Source organism: Tursiops truncatus, chromosome 9, assembly GCF_011762595.2.
Source record: "Tursiops truncatus isolate mTurTru1 chromosome 9, mTurTru1.mat.Y, whole genome shotgun sequence".
NCBI lineage: Eukaryota > Metazoa > Chordata > Mammalia > Artiodactyla > Delphinidae > Tursiops > Tursiops truncatus.
Window position 1 is genome coordinate 44,088,126 of NC_047042.1, and position 26,241 is coordinate 44,114,366.

At 45.4% G+C, this 26,241-nt stretch overlaps 1 protein-coding gene across 14 annotated transcripts in view; it reads left to right on the forward strand.

The window, feature by feature from the left end:
• ICA1 (islet cell autoantigen 1) overlaps positions 1-22,657 on the forward strand; it is a 145,140-nt gene extending 122,483 nt beyond the window's left edge. For 12 of the 14 annotated variants that reach the window (XM_019927926.3, XM_019927976.3, XM_073809681.1 and 9 more), the window contains 3 exons: positions 9,716-9,985; positions 19,910-19,999; positions 22,386-22,657. In XM_019927926.3, the coding sequence (XP_019783485.1) occupies positions 9,716-9,985; positions 19,910-19,999; positions 22,386-22,507 (482 nt within the window). In that variant the 3' untranslated portion in view covers positions 22,508-22,657. The remainder of the gene's footprint in view (positions 1-9,715; positions 9,986-19,909; positions 20,000-22,385) is intronic. The other 2 variants (XM_019927982.3, XM_073809682.1) reach the window with 1 other exon arrangement.
• The last annotated feature ends 3,584 nt before the right edge of the window (positions 22,658-26,241 follow it).

Here is a 26,241-nt window from a genome sequence, read left to right on the forward strand (position 1 = left end):
CAGTCCAGTGGTTAAGACTCTGCATTTCCACTACAGGGGTCACGGGTTTGATCCCTGGTTGGGGAACTAAGATCCCACGTGCCGCGCATAGTGTGGCCAAAAATAGATAAATTTTTTTTTAAATAAATAAATAGATTATAAATTATGCATTTAGGCAATTTTCAAAAAAAGAAAAATCTAATTAAAAAAACAAGAAAGAAAGAAATGTTGCCCTGCTGATATACTGTGCTTATCTTTGTTGAACCTTAGTTAAATGCACAGGGAAAGCTTGCCTGGCCAGGTCCCACACCCAAGTTCACCAGACCTAAAATCATTTACTAAATAACCCCCCACAAGAGATTCCAGAACTATGGATTTGGATGAGACATGCCTAGTCTTAAGCGATCCCAAGAAATTGAGTGTGTTCAGCTTGGTCATAGCCTTTGCTTTCCATCCTACCCCTGAGATTCTCAGCCAAATTCTAGAGCATCCCTTGCCCTGGGTGGCTGGCATACCGTCTGCCCTGGTCTTACAGGTTTCTTACAGGACTAGAAGTGGGCCAAGGTCATCCTGCCAGCCCCAGTTACCTAGGGCTGATGATTTTCTCTACTCAGTCTTTGCTTGATTTGGATTTAATTCCCAGAGTGTGAGAGGAGAAACTCTGGAAAACAGGACATTGGTTAAAGTTTTTTCAAAATTGGAAAGGCATCACAACTCTAGCACTAAGTTTCCAAGGCTTTAAAAAAAAAAAAAAAAAAGTTTCCAAAGCTAAGGCATATAAACTTGAGGGCAGAAACCCACTTTCCTTATTAATTTTTCATTCTAGGCAACACACTGTGCAGTATTTCATGAATGTCCATGCATATTTATCAGAATGTCTACTTATTTGTAAATACTGAAATCACACCAGGGTATGAAAGTAAAAAAGCAAATAATTAACGCAGATTGCCATTACATGGCCTATATTTTCATAACAATGTTTCTCCCTTGGCTTAAGGATAGAATATTTTGATGAAATAAAAGTGCTTTTAAACAAATTATTTTTTGGAGGGGGAAAATATTTCAGTCTTACAAAGGTGAGATAAGGATAATAATGTAACAAGTAATAGGTACCCACTACCTAGTTTTAGCAAGTCTTAACATTTAACAGATTATTTATAATTATACATAAGCTTCAATTTATTTTGATAGGAATATGATTTATCCTATTCCCAACCTCTTGTTTATATAGTTTGCTCTTTGCTTTTATTATCTCCTATTTAATTTCATTATTTTAATAAACATAATTTTTGAGTAGGTGGTATATTCACGTTGGTGCAAAAATCAAAATAATATAAACGTATACAGTAAAAAAAACAAAAGCAAACCTCTCACTCCCATTGCTGCTGCCCACTCTCCTCTCTATTCCAACATTCCCATCCCTTAGTGCATCCCTCCAGTGTTTCTTTACACAGACACAAGCACATTTGAGTCTATAGTCTCGTGTTTCCCTGCTTCTTCCAAAAAAAGTTTCTTGGATTTGGTTTTTGACTTTTTAAACTTGGTTATAGTGGTACAACACTAACCCAGTAGCCATGCCTTTCTTCACAGAATTAAGTCAGAAATGCTAACTGCCCAAGATACAGGCTTACTTTCATGAGCTTCTTCTAACACATGTGCCAAGATATGTTGGAATAAGATTGATATCTTTCTCCTTACTTAAAACACCTCATTGGTTTGTAGTTACAATCTTTGTTTCCTAGAATTGTGGCTCATATACTTTTTTTTTTTTGAGCACTCGACTTAATTCTGAAGATAAAGAGATGAATGTGCTCTTCCTCAAAATGTGTACTTGTTCTCAGGCAGAAAAATTGATTTACAAATTTTCTTGGTTAAATGCAGTGTCACATAATTTCTCCTTTCCCTTTATCTCTGCCAACCCACAAAGCCCCCCCTTGAGTCACCAGCCGTGCTTTCCCTCTATCTGCCTCTTATGCGTCCGCAGCCCCAGGGGTAGCATCAGCTTAAAAATTAACATGGCCACGAGTATAAAAATATTCTCTCGGTGTACAGAGAACTTGCGGTGATGGAAGAAAAGAATACTCTTAATTAGTTGACTTCCAAATGTGTGCCCTTCGGGAAACTGCCAGAAGGCCCAAATCCTGAATTAAAATACTGATTATAATATGTAAGACATTAAACAATCAACAAATAAAAAGAGCTTAATCCAGGGATGGCTGACTTTATAGGACTGGGGGAGCTGTAAGCTCTAGCACCCTGCTGCTTGGAGGCTGGTTCACCCCCAGTGGTGATTCTGTTGGACAAGTCATGGCTAAGCCCTGGTACAGTGTTATCAGAGAGCAGACCGCTTCTGTCTACAGCAAGGACACAATTCTTCAGGAGCCGTGGCCCAGAAAATCACTCCGACTCAGTGTCATAATGAAATGTGTTTTCTCCTACTAAATCGATAAGGTAATGGAAAACCAGTATTTGGCCAGTTTATACAAACATTTTAAATGAAAAAGAAACTGAGTGACATTTTGAGGTACTTGAAAGTGGCTCTGAAATCACCTTGTGACCACATGTGACAGTCCTTAGTCTCAATTCACAAGTTATAACATGTAAAGTCTTATGTTCCTCAAAGTTGGGCCAAGAAAAATAACTCTCAGATAACGGAACAGAAAGTGGTGGGATAAGGCAGAAGAGAGTTACATGAATTCAGCTCACCTAAATCTCCTAACTCGGCCTTATCCAAAATATCCCTCTCTAGGACAGGACTAACTGGACCAATTTTAAAATGGTTTGATTGTTCATATTACAATGAAAATGTTTGTCTTTGGCTGCTTCCTTGGTTTCTCTCTCCAGATTTGCGATTCTAACTTCTGACCAATTAGCAAATGACTGAGACACTCACTCACTAGCTCCCACATGTCTGGGTGAGAAGCTTTAGCCTGGAGCAGTAATCTGCATTTCTGTCCCTGCACCCAGGTCCTGCCCAGTCATTCAGAACTGTCTCCTGTACTTACCTATATATATATATGTAGCTAACTAGGGGTCCCATTGCTTCCTCACAGCCATGTGTCAAACACTAAGCTCATTATCTTTTCTCATAAACTTTCCCTTCTCCCTGTCTCCCTCAGTCTCCTAGGGAGAAAACTGCTGGCTTGGTTCCTTTCATGAGATAATGGTGTACCTTAAAACCAAATACTGTTCTTATTGGATCACCTTATAGTCTGTAGTGTTCTATGTAGCTTTACCCCTGCTCCAGGTATCAAGTTTTCCAGTAATACTGCTTGCTTGTTAAGCTCTAATGCTACAATGGAGGAGCAGGCTCATCAAAAAGTATTCGTTTTGTTTTGTTTTGTTTTGTTTTTGTGGTACGTGGGCCTCTCACCGCTGTGGCTTTTTCCCGTTGCGGAGCACAGGCTCCAGACGCACAGGCTCAGCGGCCATGGCTCACGGGCCCAGCCGCTCCACGGCATGTGGGATCTTCCCGGACCGGGGCACGAACCCGTGTCCCCTGCATCGGCAGGCGGACTCTCAACCACTGCGCCACCAGGGAAGCCCCAAAAAGTATTTTTTGAGTGCCTACTCTGGGTCTAGCATTGTTGGTTTTTTTTTCTCTGATGGGGCAGGGGTTGTTTGTTTTGTTTTTTGTTTGGGGGGTGTGTGTGTGTGTGTGTGTGTGTGTGTGTGTGTCCCAGAGAGTGGGCAGGGTGGGTTTTCCTCCATCTGCTATTACTATCCATGTCTTTTTTCACCAGAAGGGAGTTTTTAGAAGCAGTATTCTTGAATTCCAAACAAGTACAATTTGTTACCAGAGCCTTTTATAATGAAGACTATTTTTCTTGTTAGACAGCTTCGTAAGGTGGTTTCCTACCCAAGTGTGAGGATAGTGTTGGTGTTTGGGGTTTTTCATGTGTGTTTCAAGCGTGTGGCCTTTACAATTAGTCATAATGTTGAGAGTGGGGACCAGGGAGCAAACCAGAGTGTCTTCCTGTTTCACACACAGATGAAGGGAACTTCTGTGACATTTATCTACTTGTTTTCCTGTGCTCTCATTTTGGGTCTGTGTAGTTATGTTTCCATCTTCTGTGTTCCTAATTTCTGCTGAGGTCATGAACCTCAGTATGATTTCAAAAATATCACCCGAGTGGGCTGTCACCTGGCTCCTACATTAGGTTTCTGTCACCCACACTCAGTCTGAACTTGAGAGCTTCCTCTGAAGGTCAGTTTTCACTCAATGAAAACTCACTGGGTCAGAATCATTGTTCCTAGGGAATGTTTTCCCAGAGGCATAGGGTTTTTATTTTTGAATCCTTGGGCAGGGCAGGGCAGGGTAAACGTGCTAAGTGGTTCTGTCATCTCGACCATTCTGCCATGGTGCCTGCAGCTGTGAGCTTTGCCTAGCTACCAGTGGAGCCATATGACCTCAGAAACCCTACAAACTTTACAAAACTTAAATATTAGTTTATATATGAGATCCTTAATAGGCTCTGAAGTGAAAGCAGTGTGGTGCACTGAAAAAACAATTTGACCATGGGTCTCCAGCCAGATAATTTATAACTAATAAAGTATATGACCTTGAGGTCACCTAGCCTGGGTGTATTTTTCCTCATCTGTAAAATGAGTTAGAGGAGATGATTTATACGATCCCTTTCAGTTGAGTATGACTCTTCCCTTTGGGCATCTCATTGGTAGAAAACAGCAGGTTCCCAGACAGGAAGGCAGGAAAGCATGTTTGAGGAATGGCAGTCGGAGGAGTTTTGCTGAATCGTAGGCTTCCCTGAAGGCAGTGTCGGCTAGCTGCTGAAAGAGCTGCCTTAAAACTTGACTGTAGTGGTCCTGAACCCACCATAAGGAGTGTTACTTCACTCAGGAGTCAGAGGGGGCCATTGAAGGTTTTTGAGGAAGGGAGTCATAACCTCACAGCTGAATTAAGCAAAGGTATACAACAGGAGGGTGCCTTTTATGGAGCGCCAGCAGGTTCGCCAATGGGCAAACCCCTAAGGGCCCCCAGGTAGGAATTTTTCATCCAAGTTCAAGAAAGAAGTTGGAGTTGGAGATGGAGATTTGAGAATGCTCCCAAGCAATGCTGGAACCATGAGAACAAATGAGATCTTCTATGTAGAGAATGTAGGGAAGAGAGAGATGTTGGCTTAGGAAGAAATCTTAAGGGCAACCAGAATAGGAAGAGGCAGCAGGGAAAGTATTATCAAGGAGATAGGAGGACATCCAAGAGAGCCACTTGATGGGGACTCACAGGAGATGACAGCATTTCCAGAGCGGGCATTAGTGCAAAGTGCTACAGAGGTCAAAGCCTGAGAAAAGGGGCTTGGAATCTGCCATGAGGATCTCTCTGTTAACCTTCAAGAGGGCCACTTCAGTGTAGGTGGGGGCAGGAACTTGATTACAGACAGCCCCAAAAAGAGTGGTGACAAAGTAGAATGTGTGGCTGTAGAAGAAAGAAGAAACTAGGACAGTGAGTTGACAGGGGGTGTGTGGGGAGAGACAGCACCATCAAGTGAAGATTGACATTGTTGGCTGTGCACACACCTGAGGTCAGGGAGAGGAAGCCTTGGAGAATGAACAATTACAGATGCTGATGTTGGAATAATACTGGGAGCAGAGCAGGCTCCCACAAGCATGGGGAGAGCATAGGGAGGGCTAATCTTGCAAAGGATGAGGGAGTGCATGAAGGGTCGTAGAGCTGGAGGCCAAGCAGTGAGAATTTGAGTATGTCACGTGTGTTGCCCTTTATTTTTGTAGTACTATCTGCGGTTGGGTTACTGATAGGAAAGTAAACATGGAGACTTGAGAGCCAGCAAGGGCATGAAGGGGGCTGGAAGGAGTATCTGTGGATTTGGCCCCTGCAATCTCTTTGTTCATTCTTTAAGACAAAGGCAGGGTGGGGCTCCGTAACCCAGGAGCAACGCTTGCTCATCTACACGGTGGAGGCTGTGACTCCAGTTGTAACTGTCACCAGGCTTCTCTCAAAGAGCTTATCGTATCTCTGTGTGTCCTCATATTCTCACAGTTGAGTTGAATTATTTCCAGAGAAAATGATAGCATGATTCTTAAGAGCCAACTGACTAGTGTTATTTTTCAAGTCTTGACTTGTCTGGTTACAGACCTAAACCTGTCCTTTTTCACTTGTGATCTTCTTACAAGTTATGTACAGTAATTTCAAGCATCTTAATTATCAGGGCAATAATTAGGAGGTTTCCCTGTTTTCAGGTTCAAGTCAGTGTCAGTGTCATTGCTTTCAGCTAACAAGTTTTCTTAAAAGAGAAAATATCCACAGTGCAGCCTGCTTTAACTGTTAAATAACCAGGACACTAAGTAATAGACCACATTCAATGGTAGACCTTAGACTAAATCTCAATTCAGAACTAGCTCTGGACAGTATCATCCTCCCCGTGGGTCCTTTTCTTATTTCAGTCACTAAATCTGAGTTGGATAGGATAGATTATTAGTTGGGAATCATTTGGTTGGAAGTAATAGAAATCCTTCTCTAAATAGTTTAGCTTTAAAATTAAAAGAGAATAAAAGAATGTATGGATATTGGTCCATGTAACTTAGGTGGATTGACTTTAAGCAAGGCTGTATCCAAGGGCTTAAACAGTGTTGTCAGGATCCTGTTTCTGACTCTTCCCTCCCTGTTTGGCTCCATCATCACTGGGAGCTTCAGCTCTGCATCTTTAGAACTTAGAATCCCAAAGAAGAGAGCCCCTTTTCCTTCCAGCTTCCATATTCCAAACTCAGGGAAGCCCATCCCTGAGCCAGTCACCATGCACTGAGAAATGAAAGACTCTGGCCAGCCTAGGTCACACATCCACCTGGGATGAGGTGGTGAGGCATCTTAAGTGGTATCTCACCAGGATCAGAGGAGAAGGTGTCTCCCCGAAGGGAAACTAAAGAGGAGGAAGAAAGGGATGCTAAGTTAGCAAAACCCAAAGAGGTCTACTCTAAATACCATCGCACAAAACCTAAACAGTAAACACAAAGAGCCCTTCCAGTCTGTGGTTATTTTTGAAAGGCTCTCAAGGTTTATTATTTGTAGTTGCTAATGTTGGTTGTGATTTTCCCTGGATTGACATCTAGATGAAAGCAACGAAGGCTCCCCCAGGCTTTGACTCAGTGGAGAGCTGTAAAGTGACTTTGGGAGGAATGCACATAATTTTCAATGTTCCTTTAAAGTCATCTGTTTCTCTAGGGTCTGTACATCGACTTGAATTGTTTCCAATAAAAGGAGTTTGGTTCAGCAATCATCTGGTTTCAGTCAGGCCAGAAAGTAAACCATGAGAAAAGATTTGGGCACTCAGGACCCAACTGAAAGTAGGAAGTACAGAGATTTGTGAAGTTAATAGATGTAAAAAGGGTGATGCTGAGAGAGACTGAGGGGGAGGGAGGAAGGACACCCAAATGCATGTTGATGGACACACCCTGTCACAGCCGAGGTTCCTTCCTTTGTTCACAGCTGTGAGCTGCCTCACCTCTCCTGCCCTGCCTTCCCTACCATGCACAGGCCTAAGTGGTTCCTGCACTACTCTGTCACTACAGAACTGTCTCAAGCTTGTTTAGTAAAATGCCATTTTCCCAATCTTCTCACCACCACACCTACAGGCTATATCTTAGTGCAAACCTCTGTGATAACACAAACAAGAAGAATGCTTAAATTAGACAGCTGTCCAATTAAGGTGGTATTTCGCCACTATTTTTAAACCACAGTGATATGAGCATGCCTGGACCCCTCCCCTCCCTGATGGATAGCCAGTCTGCACAGCACATCCAAAATCCCCTCTATCATAGATCTTTCTATAAAGTATAGTTGAAAATAGATCCAGTAAAGCCGACAGAGATGTAAGAGCTTTATCTAATTCATGTGAAGGCTTTTTAAAAATTATCTCATATATTTGAGGGAAACCTGTTCACCTCACTTAATATGACAGTGTCAGCATTACCATCTAGCTCAGAGAAAATGTAAATCATGATTGTTCCCTCTCTTCATGACTTAACAACAAAAATGTTTGTAGTTTCCAAGTGGCAGTTAGACACCATAACAAAGCCAGAGTTTAAAAAAATCATCAATTCTTGGTTTTCAAAATATGTAGAAAACTCAATGAAAGGTTATAGGATTTGTGATAGTAATGCCCCCATTCTACTTGTACTCACTATTTAGTAGTTTGTCATTGTTCATATTCTAAGAATGAATCTCAAAAGTCTTCCTTCTGGACTGGCAATGAGGTTTCAGTTGTATTTCTTTTGATCTTCCTGATGATATTCAAGTGGGCATTATTAATAAAATTTTATAGATGATAAAACAGAGGCCCAGAGGGGTTAAGGGTCTTGCCAAAGTCACACAGCAAGTAAAGGAAGGTCCAGGGGCTCCTCCTTTGGTCCAGTGCTCACTCCAACCCTCCAGGGCTGTGTCTTTGGTCTGTGAAGCTCATTCTCTAGTGGTTCCGTGTGTGATTTGCCCTGTTTTCCTGTCATTCTTTCACCGCTGCCCTCAGGCAAACCAGACCCACTTTTCCTTTGTTTTATGCACTTGAGGTGCCGCAAATGAGACAGGAAGCAAGGATGTCTTTCTTGGTCATTGTTAGACTTCCTGATACCTCTGCTCCCATCTCCCTGGGTCATTCTGGGCATGGTGAGGCTCCCCTTCTCATCCTGGTTGGCAGGGCAGGCTGCCACATGGTGTGTTGGTTGTGAATTTGGGGCTTGTATGGAAAGATTTGGGAAGCTATACAAACAAGGAACTAAGATCTCCAACATGCCTTCAATCCTGGCTTTGTTTCATGTCTGAGAAATGTATTGATGGTAAATGTGCTTTTATATTAAGGAGAAACCAACACTCTAGAATTTTGTGGAAACTATTTCAATGCAATTCTAATGGCTCAGAAACTGGACTTGCTTTGAAGGAAAGAGAATGAGTGAGAACTAAACAAGGGTCCACTTGCCCAACTAGCAGCAAAGACAATTTACTGACACCAGGTTGTGGTGAAGGAGAGTACAGCATTTATTGTAGAGCCAAGCAAGGAGGACGGGCAGCTCATGCTCAAAAAACCAGAACTCCATGATGGCTTTTAGTGAAAGGGTTTTCAAGGCAAGCTTAGGGGTGTGGCTTGCAGGGTGTCTGATCAACTCATACACTTGTCTGATTGGTTGATGGTAAGGTAACAAGGTGATGTTACAGGAATCTCAGTCATCAACCTTCTGGTTCCAACCTGTCTACATGCTGGTGGTCAGCATGCAGTTAACTTCCTCCACTGGGTGGGGGTTTTAGTATCTGTAAAACAACTCAAGGATATGGCTCAGGATATTATCTATAACCCTTGAGGAGAAACTAAAGGTCTTTGACTTTGTTTTATGGCTCAGCTATTATTATTTTGTCTTGTTTGACTGTGTTCCTTTGTTTTTGTTTTTGTTTTTTTACTTCTCTGATTAAATTTACTCTTTTGAACTCTGGGAAGGCCTAGGAGACTAAAGCTTTTATACGAACAAGAGGCAGGGGACATGGGTGGTGGGGCTGTCCCCAGGAAGTCCTCACAGGGTATTGCTTGGTTTCAGTGGGACTAGAAATTTAATTCCAAAATTTCTTGAGAGGCTGTAAGGGAATTAATTTATATTTTGATTAACTTTTAAAAAAATCTAGCCATCACCTGGTCTGTCCCATCCCAACCCCCACTACATTTATTCCCTAGGGCCTGGGCCCTTGGTGGTGATATGTTTCGTGTTCTGTTGCTTTGATCAGCTTGCCTGGGCCCAATGGCAGGGACCCTGGAACCTGAAGGTGCTGACAAAGATGACCTGCTGCTGTTGAGTGAAATCTTCAACGCTTCCTCCCTGGAAGAGGGCGAGTTCAGCAAAGAGTGGGCTGCTGTGTTTGGAGACAGTCGGGTGAAGGAGCCAGCACCCACTGCGGCCCCAGGAGAGCCAGACCCCAAGCCCCAGACAGGCTCAGGATTCCTTCCTTCACAGCTTCTAGATCAAAATATGAAAGACTTACAGGCCTCACTGGAAGGTATGTACCACAGGGATTGAAATGGGGTTTTTTGTTGGTTCATTTTTTGTTTTTTGAAATCCAGTGGCCTATTTTTTCATATCTTTTTTAAATGTTTTCTGGGTTTTATCTTATAAAACTGGTGTTTTATAAGATAAAATATAGCCGGTGTCTTTTTTGTTTGTTTTTAAATTTTCCTTTTATATTCAGTGACTCTTTAGCTCAAATTTCAGAATCACGTTCCAGCTTTAAGATATGTATTAGGGTTTAAAATCTATTTCTTCTCATAATTTTCTCCTCCTGTTAACATTTCCTATTAATCAAAGGCTAGAGGGGTGGTTCTCAGTCTTACTGTCTTACTTTGATTTTAGACTTTTTCATGGCACACTTGAGGGATCAGATTGCCTTCACAGTTGTGGCTTGTTGACTTTGCTATCTCTTCCTGGCACTCACCCTAGCTGAGTTCTCCCACATACTCATGAGGCAACATTCTCCACGTTCCCGTAGACACGGAGCTTTCTGGGTGCTTTTTCCCTCTCCATCCGGGCTTACCAGTACCCTGAGTATGCCCTCAGCTCAGCTGTTCCTGTTCTGCCTGAAACACATGGCCCAACAGTCCCCTGAAGCCCGACCACGGCAGAAGTAGAGTTTTCACACTGATCAAAAGTGATCGGCAGCATTGGTAAGGGTTTAAGGTACTCCGAGGCTCACCAGCAGCCCACATACTGGTTAAGAATTGCTTACGTGGGGAGCACATTGATTTCGAGTGCAAAAACTAACACTCAGGTTGAAATTTAAATTTTGAAGTTTGAGTTTCTAGACAAACCTTGAGAAGGAAACCATTTTAGTAGTTCAACACTTTTTTTCCTCCTTTCATGCTTTAATTGTAAGACAGGAATCACTGTTAAGAAATTCTCAAATTGTTTTGGTTTTTCCATGAATTTAGGCTATCTCCTTTAATAAACAACGTGTTTATCTGGCTCGTAAAGCTGAGAACAAGTGGCAGAGCTGGAATGATTAAGTAATTATGGGCTATTGAATTAAAAAAAACAAAAAAACACCTCAGGTCTTTGGAGATGAGATCACGGACATGACAAGAGTTGGTAGGCAAGACCAAAAGAAAAGTCTTCACTCTTTTTTATGAAATACATGATTCCTTTCATCTTTCTTATTGAGTCCTATTTTGTAGCCATCTCATTTATTCTCAGTAATGGAGTTAGAGATAGGAGGGATAACTGCAATCCAAAACTACACCTCTGCCCCGACTTTCACCCCTGGGTTTCACCACCTCTTTTGCTGGGACCTCAGATGAGCAAGGCTGACAAAGACTGGGTTTCACCACCACCCACCTGTGGGAGAGGCACTAACAAGGCGTGGGAGAGTCAGGGGCCGGAGTGGGATCCACAGCTCAGAGCTGGGGGCTGCTGGAGACTCTCCAGATGTGCTGGAGGATGAATCCCCCTGGCGCCCCCAGCTTTGGAGACACCAGGGCCCCTGCTGCTGCCCAGGAGCAGTGGTGGCAGTGCTTCTCCCTCGCTGGTGTGGCCAAGTGTCACTCTATTGTGAGCGCCCCAGGCTGACACTGAGAAGTCAGAGCCACATGCCCTCTTTCTGAGCAGGTAGAGCAAGAAGATCCTAGCTCAGGCCCAGGGCGCTGTCCCCAGAACTCCGCCTGAGAGCTAGGACAAGTGTGGTGGCTGTGGGCTTTGCACTTCAGCCTTGCCCCATGGCCAGGAGAAAGGCACACGACCACACTTGGGTCTAAGGAGGGAGGGAGGTGATCTGACGGCAAGAGAGATGCAAGCTCGCGCTATGGAAAGAGAAAGAGGTACTTCAAAGGGAGGCCATTTATTTCTCAGGCAAACAGAGTCTCAGTGGAGGTTACCACCCCAGTAGCACTTTAGCAAGTTTCTCATTTGTCCAACAAATATTTATTGAGTCCTCTGGGCGCCAGGCACTGGTGATTCACCTGAGAACAAAACAGACAAGGCTTCTGCCTTCCTGGAACTCACATTCTAATGAAGAGGAGATAATGAACAGTAAAGATAATAAAATTACATTGTAGCTTAGAAAGTGACCAACGATGTGGAGAAAAGGAAAAAGTAGAGCCAGAGATAGTGTTGGGGGAACAACAGGGTAGATCAGGTATGGTCGAGGGTCTGCAGGAGAAGCACCAGGGTTGGAGTGAGAGAGGGAGGCAGTTGGAGAGGAGACGGGTAGGGCCACATAGGGCCTCATAGCCTTTGGAAGAACTCGGAACCATCACAGCATCTTGGACCGAGGATGGACATGATCTGATTTACCATAAAGGGACCATTCTGGCTGCTAAAAGTTTCCTTTCCTCTGCTGGGGTTCTACCAAGATCAATGTTAAAGGAGTTATTTTTGTAACCTCTGAGTTATCCTGTTTCCTTTGCATGCCAACAGCCATAAATTGAATGTCTATGGAACTCAAAATGACAGAAAGAAAAGTGAACTTCAGTGTTTTAAAGAGGAAGCCCATTCAGCTTCTATACACCTACAGGTTACCAGCAGGCAGCCCCAACAATTCTGCCCCAGTGATGCCCTCTAATTCAGAAAACCTTCAAAACACGTGTACAGATAAAGAGTGGGCTCCCTGCTTTGATGATTGATCATGTAATCCAGTTCTAACCATATTCTGTGCTTTTGTCAGGACTCCCTCCAACCTCCTAAAAAAAGAGCAAAAGGTGGATGTTGGCTCTAGATTTTTTTCCATTGCATCCATGGTCTAGAAAACCCATCTATACACATGAATCGCAAAAGAATCTAAATAATTATTAAACTTTTGACACCTCATATTGAAACTACTTCCCCTGATTATCCAGATCATCTCAAAAACTAAATCAAATAAACCACTGATATAAGTAAGTAGTCAAACTAAATGTGGAGTAGGAAGGCTCATTGGCATATTGGCTCAGCAAGGCAAACAGTGGTAGAGGGTTCAGAGCCTGGGTTTTATTTCTGTAAACTCCCTTCCCTGCACTCACTTTGCAGCAATTGGTCAGGCTACTCATTCTCTGGGCCTTTGCCTTCTCATCTGTAATACGAGGTATTAGACTCACTAAATAATCTATCAGGAGAGACCCAAGTCATCTGAAGGAGCTTTTTACTTTTCCACAAATGTCATCTTCTTATCCCTGGGTTAACCCCTACTTCAGAGATGCTGTGGTCTAAAACTGTTTGCTTCTGTGACTTTGCCCTTTATCGTGGTAAAATAATAAGAACCAGCTCTCCCTATGGCATGCGCTGTGGGCCAAGCACTCCCATGTGCTTTACGTGTGTTAACTTACTTCATCCTCACCACACCCTTCCCAGGCAGTTACTGGCATCATCTCCAGCTTACAGCCTGGGAAACTGAGGAACAGGGCAGTAAGTAATTTGCCCGAGATCATACCTCTTGGTAGGAGGCAGGCCGGATTGTGGGCCTGAGCCGCCAGACTCCGGAATCCATGCCTTTCCCCATTCTGTTCTGTTGCCTCCAAGTACCATGTCTCTGACGGCAAACGCGATTCCCGGACGGGCTCCCTCAGGCCTTGCCTTGGGTGCTTCTGGAGGAGCAGGGCTTATAAAGACTGTTATCCTGGTTCTGGGCATCCTGGCTGTGCACAGGGACGGGGGGGAAACCATGCAGTCGTGCAGGAGGCATGTGGGTGTGGGAAGGCAGGGTTGTGTCAACCACAAAAGTTGGGTGACATTCCAGAATAGAATATGTGAAATCGAGATTGTCTACAAAAATCTTCGCCTGTGCTAGCCATCGCCCCCTCATTCACTGTAGTGCTGTCTAGCTCAGTCTCTCCACCACCTTTGTAGCTCTTTGTAAGGTCCAGGCAGAGCTGTATCCTCAGGGGCAGTGTTCAGAGGACAGAGGTGGGTGGCTCCAGGCCACAGCTGCTGATACCTCAGCTCCCTTCCGCACTCCAAACCCCCTCCCTCCCCCTCCCTCCTCCACCTCTTCAGTCTTCTCGCCTCCTTATCTCTCTGCTCTCCTCTGCCTTCCTCTCCTCTTTGGCCTGTGTCCTCACTCTTCTCCTTTGCTCTGGGGAAGTAGAAAGGAAGGGGGATTTAGTAAGAGAACAATGATATCTTCCTTCCCCCACCTACTTCAGCCTCTAGGAGAGCAAAACAAAGGAACTTACATTTAGGATCAAGTTGTGCTTAAAAATTTTAAGGAGTTAATTTTAGCTAGACCTTCTAAGGGTTTCTGAAGTTGCCAGCATGATAGGGGCTGGGGTTTTCTGTGTCATACAGTGATGAGAAAATTGTACCTTCCTGAGGCCTCTTAAAGTGAGTAGGAAGAGGGCCAGCCAGAGGGGCTGCCTGAGGTAGAGACCCGGCAAGGCTGACGGGCCTCATTAAACATTCTTCTTAATTCCCCACCAACATCCAAAATTTAATTTAGAAACAGACGCTGATACTGAAAAGATAACCATCTCCTCAAAATAAGTGCACCAGGACATCTTTTAATTTAGGATTCTGCAAACCAAAGTTAGGGGTCTTGTTCCAGATTCTCACCAACATACAGCCCTTTGTTCCTTCTGGATATCCTTTTGTTTTACCTAATTCTGAGGTCCTATTGCCATCTGGGTGGGTTTCCATTTAAAGCCAGTGTAATGGAAAGCTTAGCGTGATCATTCTCTTAGAGTCACCTTTCCTCAACCAGAGCTCTCCTCTTGCTGTTTCTGGCTTAGCCTTGCTCCAGGCTAACATATTTCCAGGACTCAAATGGAATAATGTGAAAGAAGAGGCTGCTGGGCCGCATTTAAAGATAACCTGAACAGAGCATGAGCCATTGGCGTTGTTTGTTCCATCAAAGAAGCAGCACTTTCTAAGCCTGCTGGGCACATCCCCAGGTCTTGGGAATCTGCAGAATTTAAGTGCCTCCGTTAGTCCACAGAAGGAACCTTGGTGACCGTCTACTCTACCGTCATTTTATAGATGAGGAAATCAAGGGACCCCAGAAAGGTCTCACGACTTGCCAAGCTGTTGTGGTTTTATCCACCATTCACATAAGGTCTAAACTCCTCAGCTTGGCTTACAAAGTCCTTTAAGGCCTGCCCCGTTCTCATCACTGCCCATACCCCCCATGCCTTTACTTAGCATGACTCAATGACCTTGTTCAGCTGGAGAACCATGTATTTATTACATCTGTAAGCTGGACTCCAGGGAGTCTGACCCTCCCCTCCTCTCGGAGCACTCCACCCACCTGCATGTTCTGCTTGTTCTGCTTGGCTAACTTCTCATCCTTCAGGTTCTCCTGTTCAGTGTCATTTCCTCCAGGGACTCCCCCCGCAGTCAGTGTTAGGTGTTTCTGCTCTCCATTCCCTTTACACCCAGTACTTAATCATTCCTCTTATTTCACCTCATTGTAAAATTGATTTAATTTTTTGTCTGCTTTAGGTCGTCATGGGCAGGGCCCATGTTTGTGTTGCTTACCATCATATTTCCCGATCATAGCTCAGTGCCTAGAAGAGATGTTCGACAGAGACATCTGGATGGATGGGTAGATGGATGGATGGATGGCAGGCAAAAAGGAAGGGAGAGATCAACTGACATTGAATCACTAATAGGAAAGAAAACAGTCCTAAGACAATCTCAGGGGTTGGTTCTCATGTCTGCTGACTTATTCAGAAATCGAGGTTCAACTTAGATTTATTGAGGGCCTGCTCTTTACAGCCTCTGTATTCCCTCGTTTCACCACCAGGATCCCATTTTATCCATACAACAACCTAATGAGGCAGGAATTTTTATCCACCCTTTGCAGGTATGGAAACCGGGGCTCAGAGAAGGTGTGGACAGCAGGCTGGTGCTTGGCCACCAAGACCATGGTCTTCCCACTTTCCCCTTCATGGCCAACCCCACCCCAGAGCGCCCTGGGCTGTGCTCGTCAACCCAGCCTGGGCTTTTGCTTTCCCAGTTAGTGAAATATTACATTCATGGTGAAGTGCTGCTCTGGGTGGTATTATTTTGGCTTTACTTGCTGCTCTAGCTGGCCGGTGTTATTTCTGGCTGATTTATATTTTCCCTTATGTAAGTAAAGCGGGGCAGGATTGCTCCAATAAAATTTTATATGTGTTTCCTGCAAACGGGTAGCACAGTTGACATATCACAGGAGCCGACGGCTAGGCTCGGCATCTTGTTCACAGAGCTCTCAGCTTCTCCTGCCTCCTCTCTTCACCACCCATCTCCTGACACAATTTCTCTGAGATGGGGAGACATCTTTCCAGCCACACCTTCCTGTTAAAAACGCCTCAGCCAACTAATTAATACCAACTAGAGAACAGTTGAAGGCAATTACAGGAATATTAGCAACAGTAAGTTCTCGTTAAATAGCATTTTTTTTCCTGATAGAAGCCAAGACCTTTGAAGTCTGGCTTGGCGTTCCATACATAATTACCCTAGTTGCACCCCTCCCCTAAATAATTCCCAAAGTGTTATGAGTGAGGGTGAAACTGCAGCTCAGTTTAGTATTTGCTTAAAATATATGTATAGAGCTGGTGTCACAACTGTAGCATTTTCTTCCCTCATGTGCGTATAGTTGGATTGTTAGACTTATGCTTAATAGCTGTTCTGAGGAGAGATTGTGATTTGGCAAACTGGCTGCTGTTTCTGCTTCACATTATGGGACAAGGGAATAGTGATGGGAAACTTTGAGGTATACTTTCCCCATCATCTTAGTTCCCAAAGGGGGATGTCTTTACCCTCATCCTTTTCTCCACGTCCTCTGCTGCAGAGAAGCCCCCAAACCCATAGATTCCACATGTCACACTCCACATATCACTTCCACATGTTCGTGAGCGTTTAGATGAGCAATATTCAAAAATCCCTAGTTACAAAGGAATCCAATTAGAAGACATTGTCTTTACAAAGGAGTCTGCCATTATAATCCTTTAAATTATAGGCTTAAAAATACAACTTGTATTTCTGGTGCTTTAAAAATATGACTTGATATACAGTCATTTTATTTGTTTATAGCCATTTGGGAACATGCCCATCACATCAAGTGAGGGGAGCTCCGTTTTGGTATGTGGCTTTATTTCTGCCTCCTGTAGGAAAGTGTTCCACTTTATACTCTGAAAAAGACAGTGGTTGAACCACCGCTTTTCCAGCATTCTCTGCCACCACTTTAAAAAACAAACGTTGTGCGTATTTTTGAAATGGGAAGAATTTTCTCGTGTCCCCACTGTTTCAAATAGCATTCAGAGATCCGGGAGCGGTGGACTTCCATACCCCTCACCTGCCTTTTCTCTGCATCTGTTCAGGATCTTTCTGGAAGTGTGGGCCTCCCTGAACTCAGAGAGCTTGACGAGGTCAAGGAGCTTAAAGCTCCAGGACCTGTGAGGCGGGGTCCTGAAAGCAGACCTCTCGGTTTCCGAGGAGGGTCTCTCTCCTTGTCCCGGCTCTGACTTCAACCAAGATGACCCTGATCCTGACAGAGATGGCGACCGTGGCAGCTCCTTGGAGACCACTGTGGCAGGGCCTCTCACACTACACTGCATGACAGATGCCAAGGATTTGTGCTTCCCTGGGCTCCATCCCCAGCAATTCTGATTCAGTGGGTGATGCCCCTGCCAGTGGCATGGGCACCATACTTTGAGAACCACTGCCCTAAGAGATGGAGGCCAGGCTGTAGGCGTTGATGAAAAGTTACACAGGCTCTGCAGAGCACAGGTGGGTCTTGACATTTGGTGTCCAGAAGAGGATTGTAGGGAAAAAGGTAAAATTGACCCAGTTAGATGCTTCCTCTTTGAGCTTTATTTGGCACATGACAAAACTCCAATTTTAACTTCCTACGTTTACCACTATTTATGTGATTTGGGTGTAGAAGGAAAATGCCCATGGGCCAATTTTCTAGGAAACAGGGAGGTTATGTTATTCCTGGATTACACCAAATACTGGTCTTTTTTTTTTTTTTTTTTTTTTTGCGGTACGCGGGCCTCTCACTGTTGTGGCCTCTCCCGTTGTGGAGCACAGGCTCTGGACGCGCAGGCTCAACGGCCATGGCTCACGGGCCCAGCCGCTCCGCGGCATGTGGGATCTTCCCGGACCGGGGCACGAACCCGTGTCCCCTGCATCGGCAGGCGGACTCTCAGCCACTGCGCCACCAGGGAAGCCCAATACTGGTCATTTTTAAAAACTGCTTTATTGAACTATAATTTACATACCATGAAATTCACCCATTGTAAGAGAACAGTTCAAGGATTTCTGGTAATTTTTTTTTGTGCAGCCATCACCACAGTCTAGTGTTAGAACATTTCCATCTTCCCAAAAAGTTCCTTTAAAATTTGGTGCTTTTCGTTGTTTGTCAATTATGTTAACAACATGTTCAAGTACCTTTCCAATGGATAACAATACTTTTTAAACCCTCTATGTTTTCATTATTTTACGCCCAATAAATAGGTCACAGGCCACCTGTTTCACTTGTCATTGGTTAGTCTTCATAGAGATGTTTGTGTTTACTTGCCTAAAATGAAATAATCAACCAGTGAGTATTATAGCATCTACTGCACCAAGCATTGCTTTGCCATCTCTTAAAGCTTCGTAAGTGTACTTCTCATGATTTAAAAGAGTTCTTCAATAGTTTGTCTTAATTTCAACACCCATCGTGTGCCAGGTAGTGCACTAAAGGATGTAAAGATGAATAATACATGGTCCCTGCCTTCAAGGGGCTCAGAACTCTAGGAGATGAAACAAAAGTACAAGCTAATCAATATAGTATGATTCTATAATTAGGTCCCTTATCACAAATCTTAGAATGGTAGGGGAAACAAACAGCATTACATCTTATCATTTTTGTGGCATCTACTGAGTGGCTTGCTTGCTTCAGAATTTGGTTTCACTGCCCCAACTGAACTCTGCCATCTAAACGTGATGTCTCATGGGGGCCTTATCAGAGACAAAAGCTTTTCTGTAGGAAACACTGCGACCAGAGCATCCCAGTGAAAGGATACAGTTTTAACCATTTGGACCCAACAGTGGTGCCTCATCTGACGTTTCACAATGAGAATCAACAATGGACTTAACCCACACACACCTACCTGTACCACGTTAGGTGTTATGGAGCACATTGAAGAAACAGTTCCCTGTCTCATTGAGAAGACAGGACTTAACACATGAAGAATTAAAGCAGACGTGCAAAAGAAGTATATGGTAAAGTTCTAAATTAAATGAGTCATGCTGAAACATCCAGCACAGACAGTAAATACTGGGGGGAAACTAGGCTTGCTTCTCCCAAAGCAGGACTGCTGAATGCCTCTTAATCATTAGGGGCAGGCAGAGCACAGGGGGGCCTTTCAGAACAGTGGGTTAGACAAGATCAATGTCATTTGTAAGGGTACGACATCAAGTTAAAGGGAGGTTCTTTCCTCTTGTATGTTTGGACTGGACTGCCATTTATTTCTCTGTATTAGCTAAACTTCCCAATTTAAATTAGCTGTACGGAAAATAAATGAACTGGATCATATTGGAAGTAGAGAAGACCAACCATTCCCTAGTTCTGTTGCTACATTTAATGGTATTCACTTTTTTAAGCTTTCCCCATTTGTGACAGGAAAACAAGGCACTTGATTTCCTTGCAACACTATTGATAATCTTTGGTGTGACCATGAAATGATGTCACTTGGTAAGAAAAATGGGTATAAAACTGAAAGCAAGCATGCTTTAGCCTTAGCAGTTTCTCATTTGCTTTTCAAAATGCAGTCTTTCCCCTAGTTTCCCATACTCTTAAGGTGGGCATGATTATACATATCCACTCTCCCCTAAAACATATTCCGGGTATGAGGAACATGGGAGAAGGGTCTTTGCACACCACCCTCCTCTCTCTCTTTGAAGGCTATCGGAGTTGAGAGCCATGTGCATGCCCCAGGAACTGATGGGGCAGTGTAACTGCCCTTCCCTAGATCTAACATCTTCTGGTTTTGAACATTAGGCCGGTCAGAGAGCAATGTCAATACTACTTCTCCTCCATGGGCAGCACCAAAGGCAAGCAGTCCAAATGGCAGTAGCCCTGCAGTGAAAGGTAATACAGTGTTCTATCCCCCCCTTAAATGAGAGTTGCCTTCACTTTCACTGGCCTAACACCCTTCTCTTTATTTCTTTACTAATTTCCATGTGAGCACCTTGGGTTCAGAGGAGGGGCTGCATGGGTGGAGAGTTCGGCATGATCCTAGGAACTAACATTCTAACTTTTTTCCTGGCTTAATGTCCTAATTCATAACTCCCTCTATCAAATCTAATGAGGAAGACTCAAACATCTATCTCCATGTGACTGGGTGCTCCCCAAGATTGAGTGACAACAGTAAGGGAGAAAAGGCCACTGAGGTTGGCGATCCTTAGCTGAAAATACCATTGCTTCCACCAGACAAGGCATTTGGTTAGTGCTTTTCATGAAGAGCCAGGTGTCTTAGTTGTCAAAAGAGGGCCTTTCGAGCTTGTGAAATCTGTTCTTTTGAGACAAAACATCTGCCTGAGGAAGATCTCGTCTGTATTTGCAGCTCTCTGTCTTTCTTTGGTCATCACCCACTTTCCCTGTGTTGACCACAGGAAGTTAAAGGAAGTGTCAATTTTATTATCATCAGAAAGCATTCCCTTGATGTTTTTTAGGTGTTGTGCAAATAGTTGCACCTGGTTTTCCCTCCCACAGTGGAGGTCTGGGGAATGTGAGGACCCCCAAGCCCCTGAGGTATAGTTACCTGGCTCTTCACAGCAGGGCCACACCCACCATCTGAAGGTGCTGGGAAGGGGAGGTGAGCATGGAGGGTGTTTTCACTGGTGCTGTCTCTAAGATATCTTTTTTTATTTTCTTTTTATTTTTTTAACATCTTTATTGGGGTATAATTGCTTTACAGTGGTGTGTTAGTTTCTGCTTTATAACAAAGTGAATCAGTTATACATATACATATATTCCCATATCTCTTCCCTCTTGCGCCTCCCTCCCTCCCACCCTCCCTATCTAAGATATCTTGATATTCTCTATCAAGAACACACTAATCCTCCTAAGTCAATCTTGCCCCATACAGTTTCCTTGTGTGACCTCCTACATGACTAAAGAAAGAGAAATTACTCTCTTTTTTTAAAAAAAATGATGTCTCCCCCACTCCTGCCAAGCTGTATTGAGATCTCTGAAGTCTCAGTTTATCATATCAAAATAACCCAAGTGTTTTGGGGGCTAACTACACACAGTGTGAAATTAATGTTACATAATAATAACTTGCACAGTTACTAACTAGTCTTGCTTGCAATAGCTTATCTCTGTAATAGATGCATTATTATCTCATTATAAAATAATATATCCACAAGAGACTTTGAAAAACCAAGGGAGGAGAATCAGAAGTATAAAGTGATCGGTATACTGTCTTAATGTTTCAGTGCTTTTTAGTGAAAAGATCAAAAGCCCTGTGTATGTTGGTATAATCCCATCAATATTCTCTATCACTGTCATATAACCACTTTTAGCAACTTGTGCTACCAATAGTTTTTGAGACTCTTTTCAACCAGGTGGCAAGCACATTCCTAGCTGCTCTCAGCTAGAAGGATAACCTGTCAGAGAGACATTTACTTTATGCTTTTGATACTGCCACCCGTTGTAGAAAGAAAAAAAAGCATGGGTCATCCAAGCGAATGAACTTAGATTCTCATGTGGAATGATTTATATAGAGAGGAGCCCCCAACTTATTTGTAAATCACTTGCATCAGGCGCTCTTTTGAAAATGTTCTCCTCATCTGGAAAATAATTAGGCTCTGTAATCGTGGCACTCAAGAAGTCAGGGCAGGTGGTTCGGTGAAAGGACAGCTGAAGGCTGTTCCACTGAGGCTGGAGTGTAAGGGGTATGGGGGCAATTTAGAGCCCAGTGGGGAAGGGGAGGCCTGTCACAGGCCCCCTTCCTCTGATGGGAGAGGGTTAAAGAAGGCAGTGACCTTGAGAGAAGAGGGGCAGTCAGGCCTAGGTGCCATCCCCCCTCCCCCCTCCCCCCTTCTGGACCTGTTGCTTTGAAGGCTGAAAAGAGTAACACACGGTGTTTCTCTTAACCCAGCAGATTTGAAAAGATTCCTCCAGGAAGCACCTTGCTTGAGACATTCAGTCTGATTTCTGAAATGACTGATATTTCCTGGTGGTGGTGAAGCATGGGGCCTGGGGTTTCAGGCAGCTCTGCGGGCAGTGGCCATCGCTGGGTGGAGGTGCAGGTGTGGGTTAACACAAAGGATCACTGTGCGTTGAACTGTGTAAAGACCGTGGTTTAAAAATGTTGCTCAGCCAGCCGGCCAACGGGGGGGCATGGAATACCCTAACAAGGCTTAGCGACAAAGAGCAATGAGGTCTGTCGGATTGAGCCCACCTGCCTGCAGCCTGGCAGAGGTGGGAGTTAGCAAGGTAGGTGTGCTCATGTTTGCTCTTCTCTCCCCAGAGCCTGCCAAGCCCTCCTCAGACCTGACTGCCTGGTTCAGCCTTTTCGCCGATCTCGACCCATTATCAAATCCTGATGCTGTTGGGAAAACCGACAAAGAACATGAATTGCTGAATGCATGAGTCTGCAGCCTCCAGGAAGGAGTCCACAGGCGGCTCCAAATCAGCACACCCGGGGGGCTTGCAGATGTAGGAAGCGATCAGTATGCTGTTTTAATATTTACGTGCCATTTTAATAAAATGAAAGGGTCGAAGGCCCTGTTTATATTGGTATGATTATTTACTTTTATTTGGTCTAAAGGGTTCCTGTGTGTTCTCTATGTGGACCTGACGATACAGGGTGGTCTAGGAGCAGTTTCCAGGCCCACCGTTTTCCTGCCCACAACTGCATCGTGGCTGCCGACGTGTCACTGGGCAGCTACAAGGTCCAAGTTCAAATCATAAACCTACTTTTTGTTAGGTTTAAATAAGGTGGCCTACAGCCTCAGAGGCAGCGGGAGGCTAGGGAGGCTTAAATGCCTCCTCTTGTACCCCCTTGCCCGTGCCCCCCCTTAGCGGGGGGCTGTAGGGAGACACCCTCTTCCTGCCGAGCCACTTTCCGGAGAGCTCTGGGTGAAGCTCCCGCCGACCAAAGACTCTGTCCCGCGTCCCCTGCCTGCTGTGCGGTGGGTTCTCTCACGGGCAGTGAGCTTGTCGGGGCTGCACAAATCCCTCTGCGGAAGGCAGCCACACCTGCAGATCCCAGCTCTCCTTTAGTCCTCTCCATGGCTGGAATTCAAAAGCATGTATTTCTGGAGCCCCTTGTGATATTAACTGTTTTGTTTTTTTAATTAAACGGAAAAGATATTTGACATGCAAAGTCAAGTTAATAAATGAGTCTGTCGTGTGGACTCAGTGGGGAGGTGCTGTGGGAGTAGAGGCTGGAGAGGGACGGGGGAGAAGGACGGGTCCCACCTGCATGAAGCTGCTGACGGGACCCATGCATCCCCCAGGTCCGGCGGTGGGGGAGGGGCGGGGACTCCTGCCAGCGCGGGCAGGGGTGAGGGCGGCAGTTCTGCGTGCGGGCACATAAGCGACTCAGATAATCCACCTTTGTCAGAGACTCCAGGGCTGCTGCCTCTTCTTCCCGCCCGTGTCACCGGTAATGGGCTGAGAGGCCACACACATCCGCAGAAGCCCGTGTTCCACGCCTTTCACTGAGTCGGGGCGGAGTCTATGACGGACTAGCAAGGCCTTGGTTCTACGAGCTCAGCTGGGCTGGGAGGTGTCTGCTGCGCCTGCAGCCTCAGTCCCCAGCCCCTAAAGGGTCTCCTGGGGCCACTTCTCCACGCGCACAGAGACGCTGGGCCTGCCCAGCTCAGAGGAGGCCCAGCCTGGCGCCCAGCCTGCGGAAGGCGCTCCTTCCTCTGCGCGGAAGGAGACGCAGGTAAGATGGCCCCGGGGACTCGGCGGTGCGTATGTGGCTTGTTCAGCTCAGCTCACTTCCGGGCCGGAGCAGCACGGCCCTCCACAGGGGTCTCTTTCGTTAGAATCTCATTTAGCAGATTCCTCAGCCTGGCATTCGTGGTCTTAGAGGAGATCGGTGTACCTCCCCAGGGCCCCAGCTCACTACCCTGCCCCCACACCACAGGAGGGCTTGCTGTGCCCCTAAGCCTCCCTCTCTCTCTCGGCCTGTGCGTTTGCTGCACACTCTACCCAGGATGGCCCGGCTCCGTGCCCTCAGCCACCTTCACGATGCTACCCACCCCTCAGGAGCTTCCTCAGACCCCGTCTCCCCCACAGGGACCTCTCAAAGTGTAGCCCGCAGTTTTCCGTTGGAGAACTGCTTCTCATCTCTGTCCCTGGCCTCCCATCTCCTCAGAAGGCCTGTGCTGTCTGCATGTGCCTCTACCACCGGGTGTTGCAATCCCAGAAAACAAGGCCTCTATTTCCCCAAATCTTCTCTGTCTCCCCACTAATGAGCACCCTGGAGGCACCTTGTAAGCACTGGATTAATGATTGCTGAATGCAGCTGCCCTGTGTGGAATGTTGATTAAGGCCTCATGGTTTCATCCTGGGTCACATTTGTTTGCAGCTGTAAAAACCCACAGCAGCCACTGTAAGGCGTTGAAGCAGGAGGGCCTGACTCCCTCTGTCCAGGCTGGAGGCCCAGGGAGCTTGGTTGGCGGAGGGCAAGGGGTGCGGGGTTCTTTTCTGTTGAATGGATCACTTTAAATACTAACAGGTTGCATTTTATGGTTGATCTGTGGGTGAAGGGGAGAAGAGGATTGTGGTCATTGGACAGCCTTTGCTACAATTTAAAAAAAAAGGCATTTTCTCCCTGGATTTTTACATTTTTGTTAAAAAAAAAAGATTCAATTCCGTGTCCCATCTGCAGTCCTCTCGGCCAGGCTCTTGATCCCTCTTGATAGGTGTGTTTCCATCGTGGCTCACACAAAGCCCCTTCGAACACCTCTCCAGTTTAAGGAGAAGAAGCTGCTGCCTGACTCTCTTTTTTTTTTTCTTTTTTTTTAGCGGTACGCGGGCCTCTCACTGTTGTGGCCTCTCCCGTTGCGGAGCACAGGCTCCGGACGCGCAGGCTTAGCGGCCATGGCTCACAGGCCCAGCTGCTCTGTGGGATGTGGGATCCTCCCGGACCGGGGCATGAACCTGTGTCCCCCGCATCGGCAGGCGGACTCTCAACCACGGTGCCACCAGGGAAGCCCTGCCTGATTCTCTTTTAAGTGTTCTGTGTGCCGGCCCAGCCAGGGGGCTTCCTCTGGGACCCACCTCGCGGCTGGGCTGTCTTCGTCTAGAAGTCGAAGGTGCCTCACCTCTTCGTGCCCAATCTTGCTTCTGCTTAATTTTCATCCCATGTCGTGAAGCTGCTCTGAACTCTCAGGGACATTCAGAGAGCACCTGCTCCTTGAACACTTTCATCTTTTGGAGGTGCAAGTCTCCCTTCCCCACTCCCCCTGTCCCAGCTAATGTAGAAAGAATATTCACATTTACGGGAGAGAGCCAGAATGTTTCTATTTGCACTTTATAGATTCATCGCCTTCAAAATGTAATTTTAGAAATGTCAAGTTGATTTTGAGTTCTGGGAGAGTGAGAAAAGCATCCGTCAGCTTCAGAATTAGAAATGTGCCAACTTAGAAAGAACCAGCACTTGTTATCAGAGGTTTATGCCCAAGAAAATGTTACCTGCTCAGAACTGGCAGCCTCGGGAGCCCTGAGTTGCCAGTTGGCGTGTAGGTGGGGCTCACCATCATGTGTTGACATTGGGTGTGGGCCAGGGCAGAGCCCCCCCCAAGGCTGCCATGTGAGGCTGCCTAGCCCTCTGGGTTAAGAAGGCACCCACCAGACCTCTCCTGCCCATGCTTCAGCTCCAGGGGCCAATTAACCAAACTCTATGCTTTTCTCTCTGAGACCCCTCCCCAAGGGCTGACCCTGGCAGTGGCTCAGGGCTAACTATTAGCACTGTTGGATTTTGCCAGTATATCAAAGTTGTTTCTGTCTTTGTGATCAACTAGTGTCCTCCAGACAGGCCATGGTAGTTAATCCTCTGCTTTGGTTTAAACCATCTCCCAGTCCCAGTCCCAGTGTAATGATGTAGGTCTCTTTAGCTTTGTTGGAAAATAGATTTCAGGTTGGAGGCAACTCCGAATGATTGGCAATGGCTGTCAAGAATTCTGCATTGAGAAGAATTCTTATAAATGAGTGATATTTGTGATGGGTACAGGGCAGGGAGTGGTGGCAACAATGCTATCTAATTAGCAGCACTACCTTAGACCTTGCCTTTCATGCAGCTTTTAGATTTCACGACTTCTTCTTATCCTTCTCCTTCTTTCTCCTTTTCTTCTTCTTCTTTCTCCTCT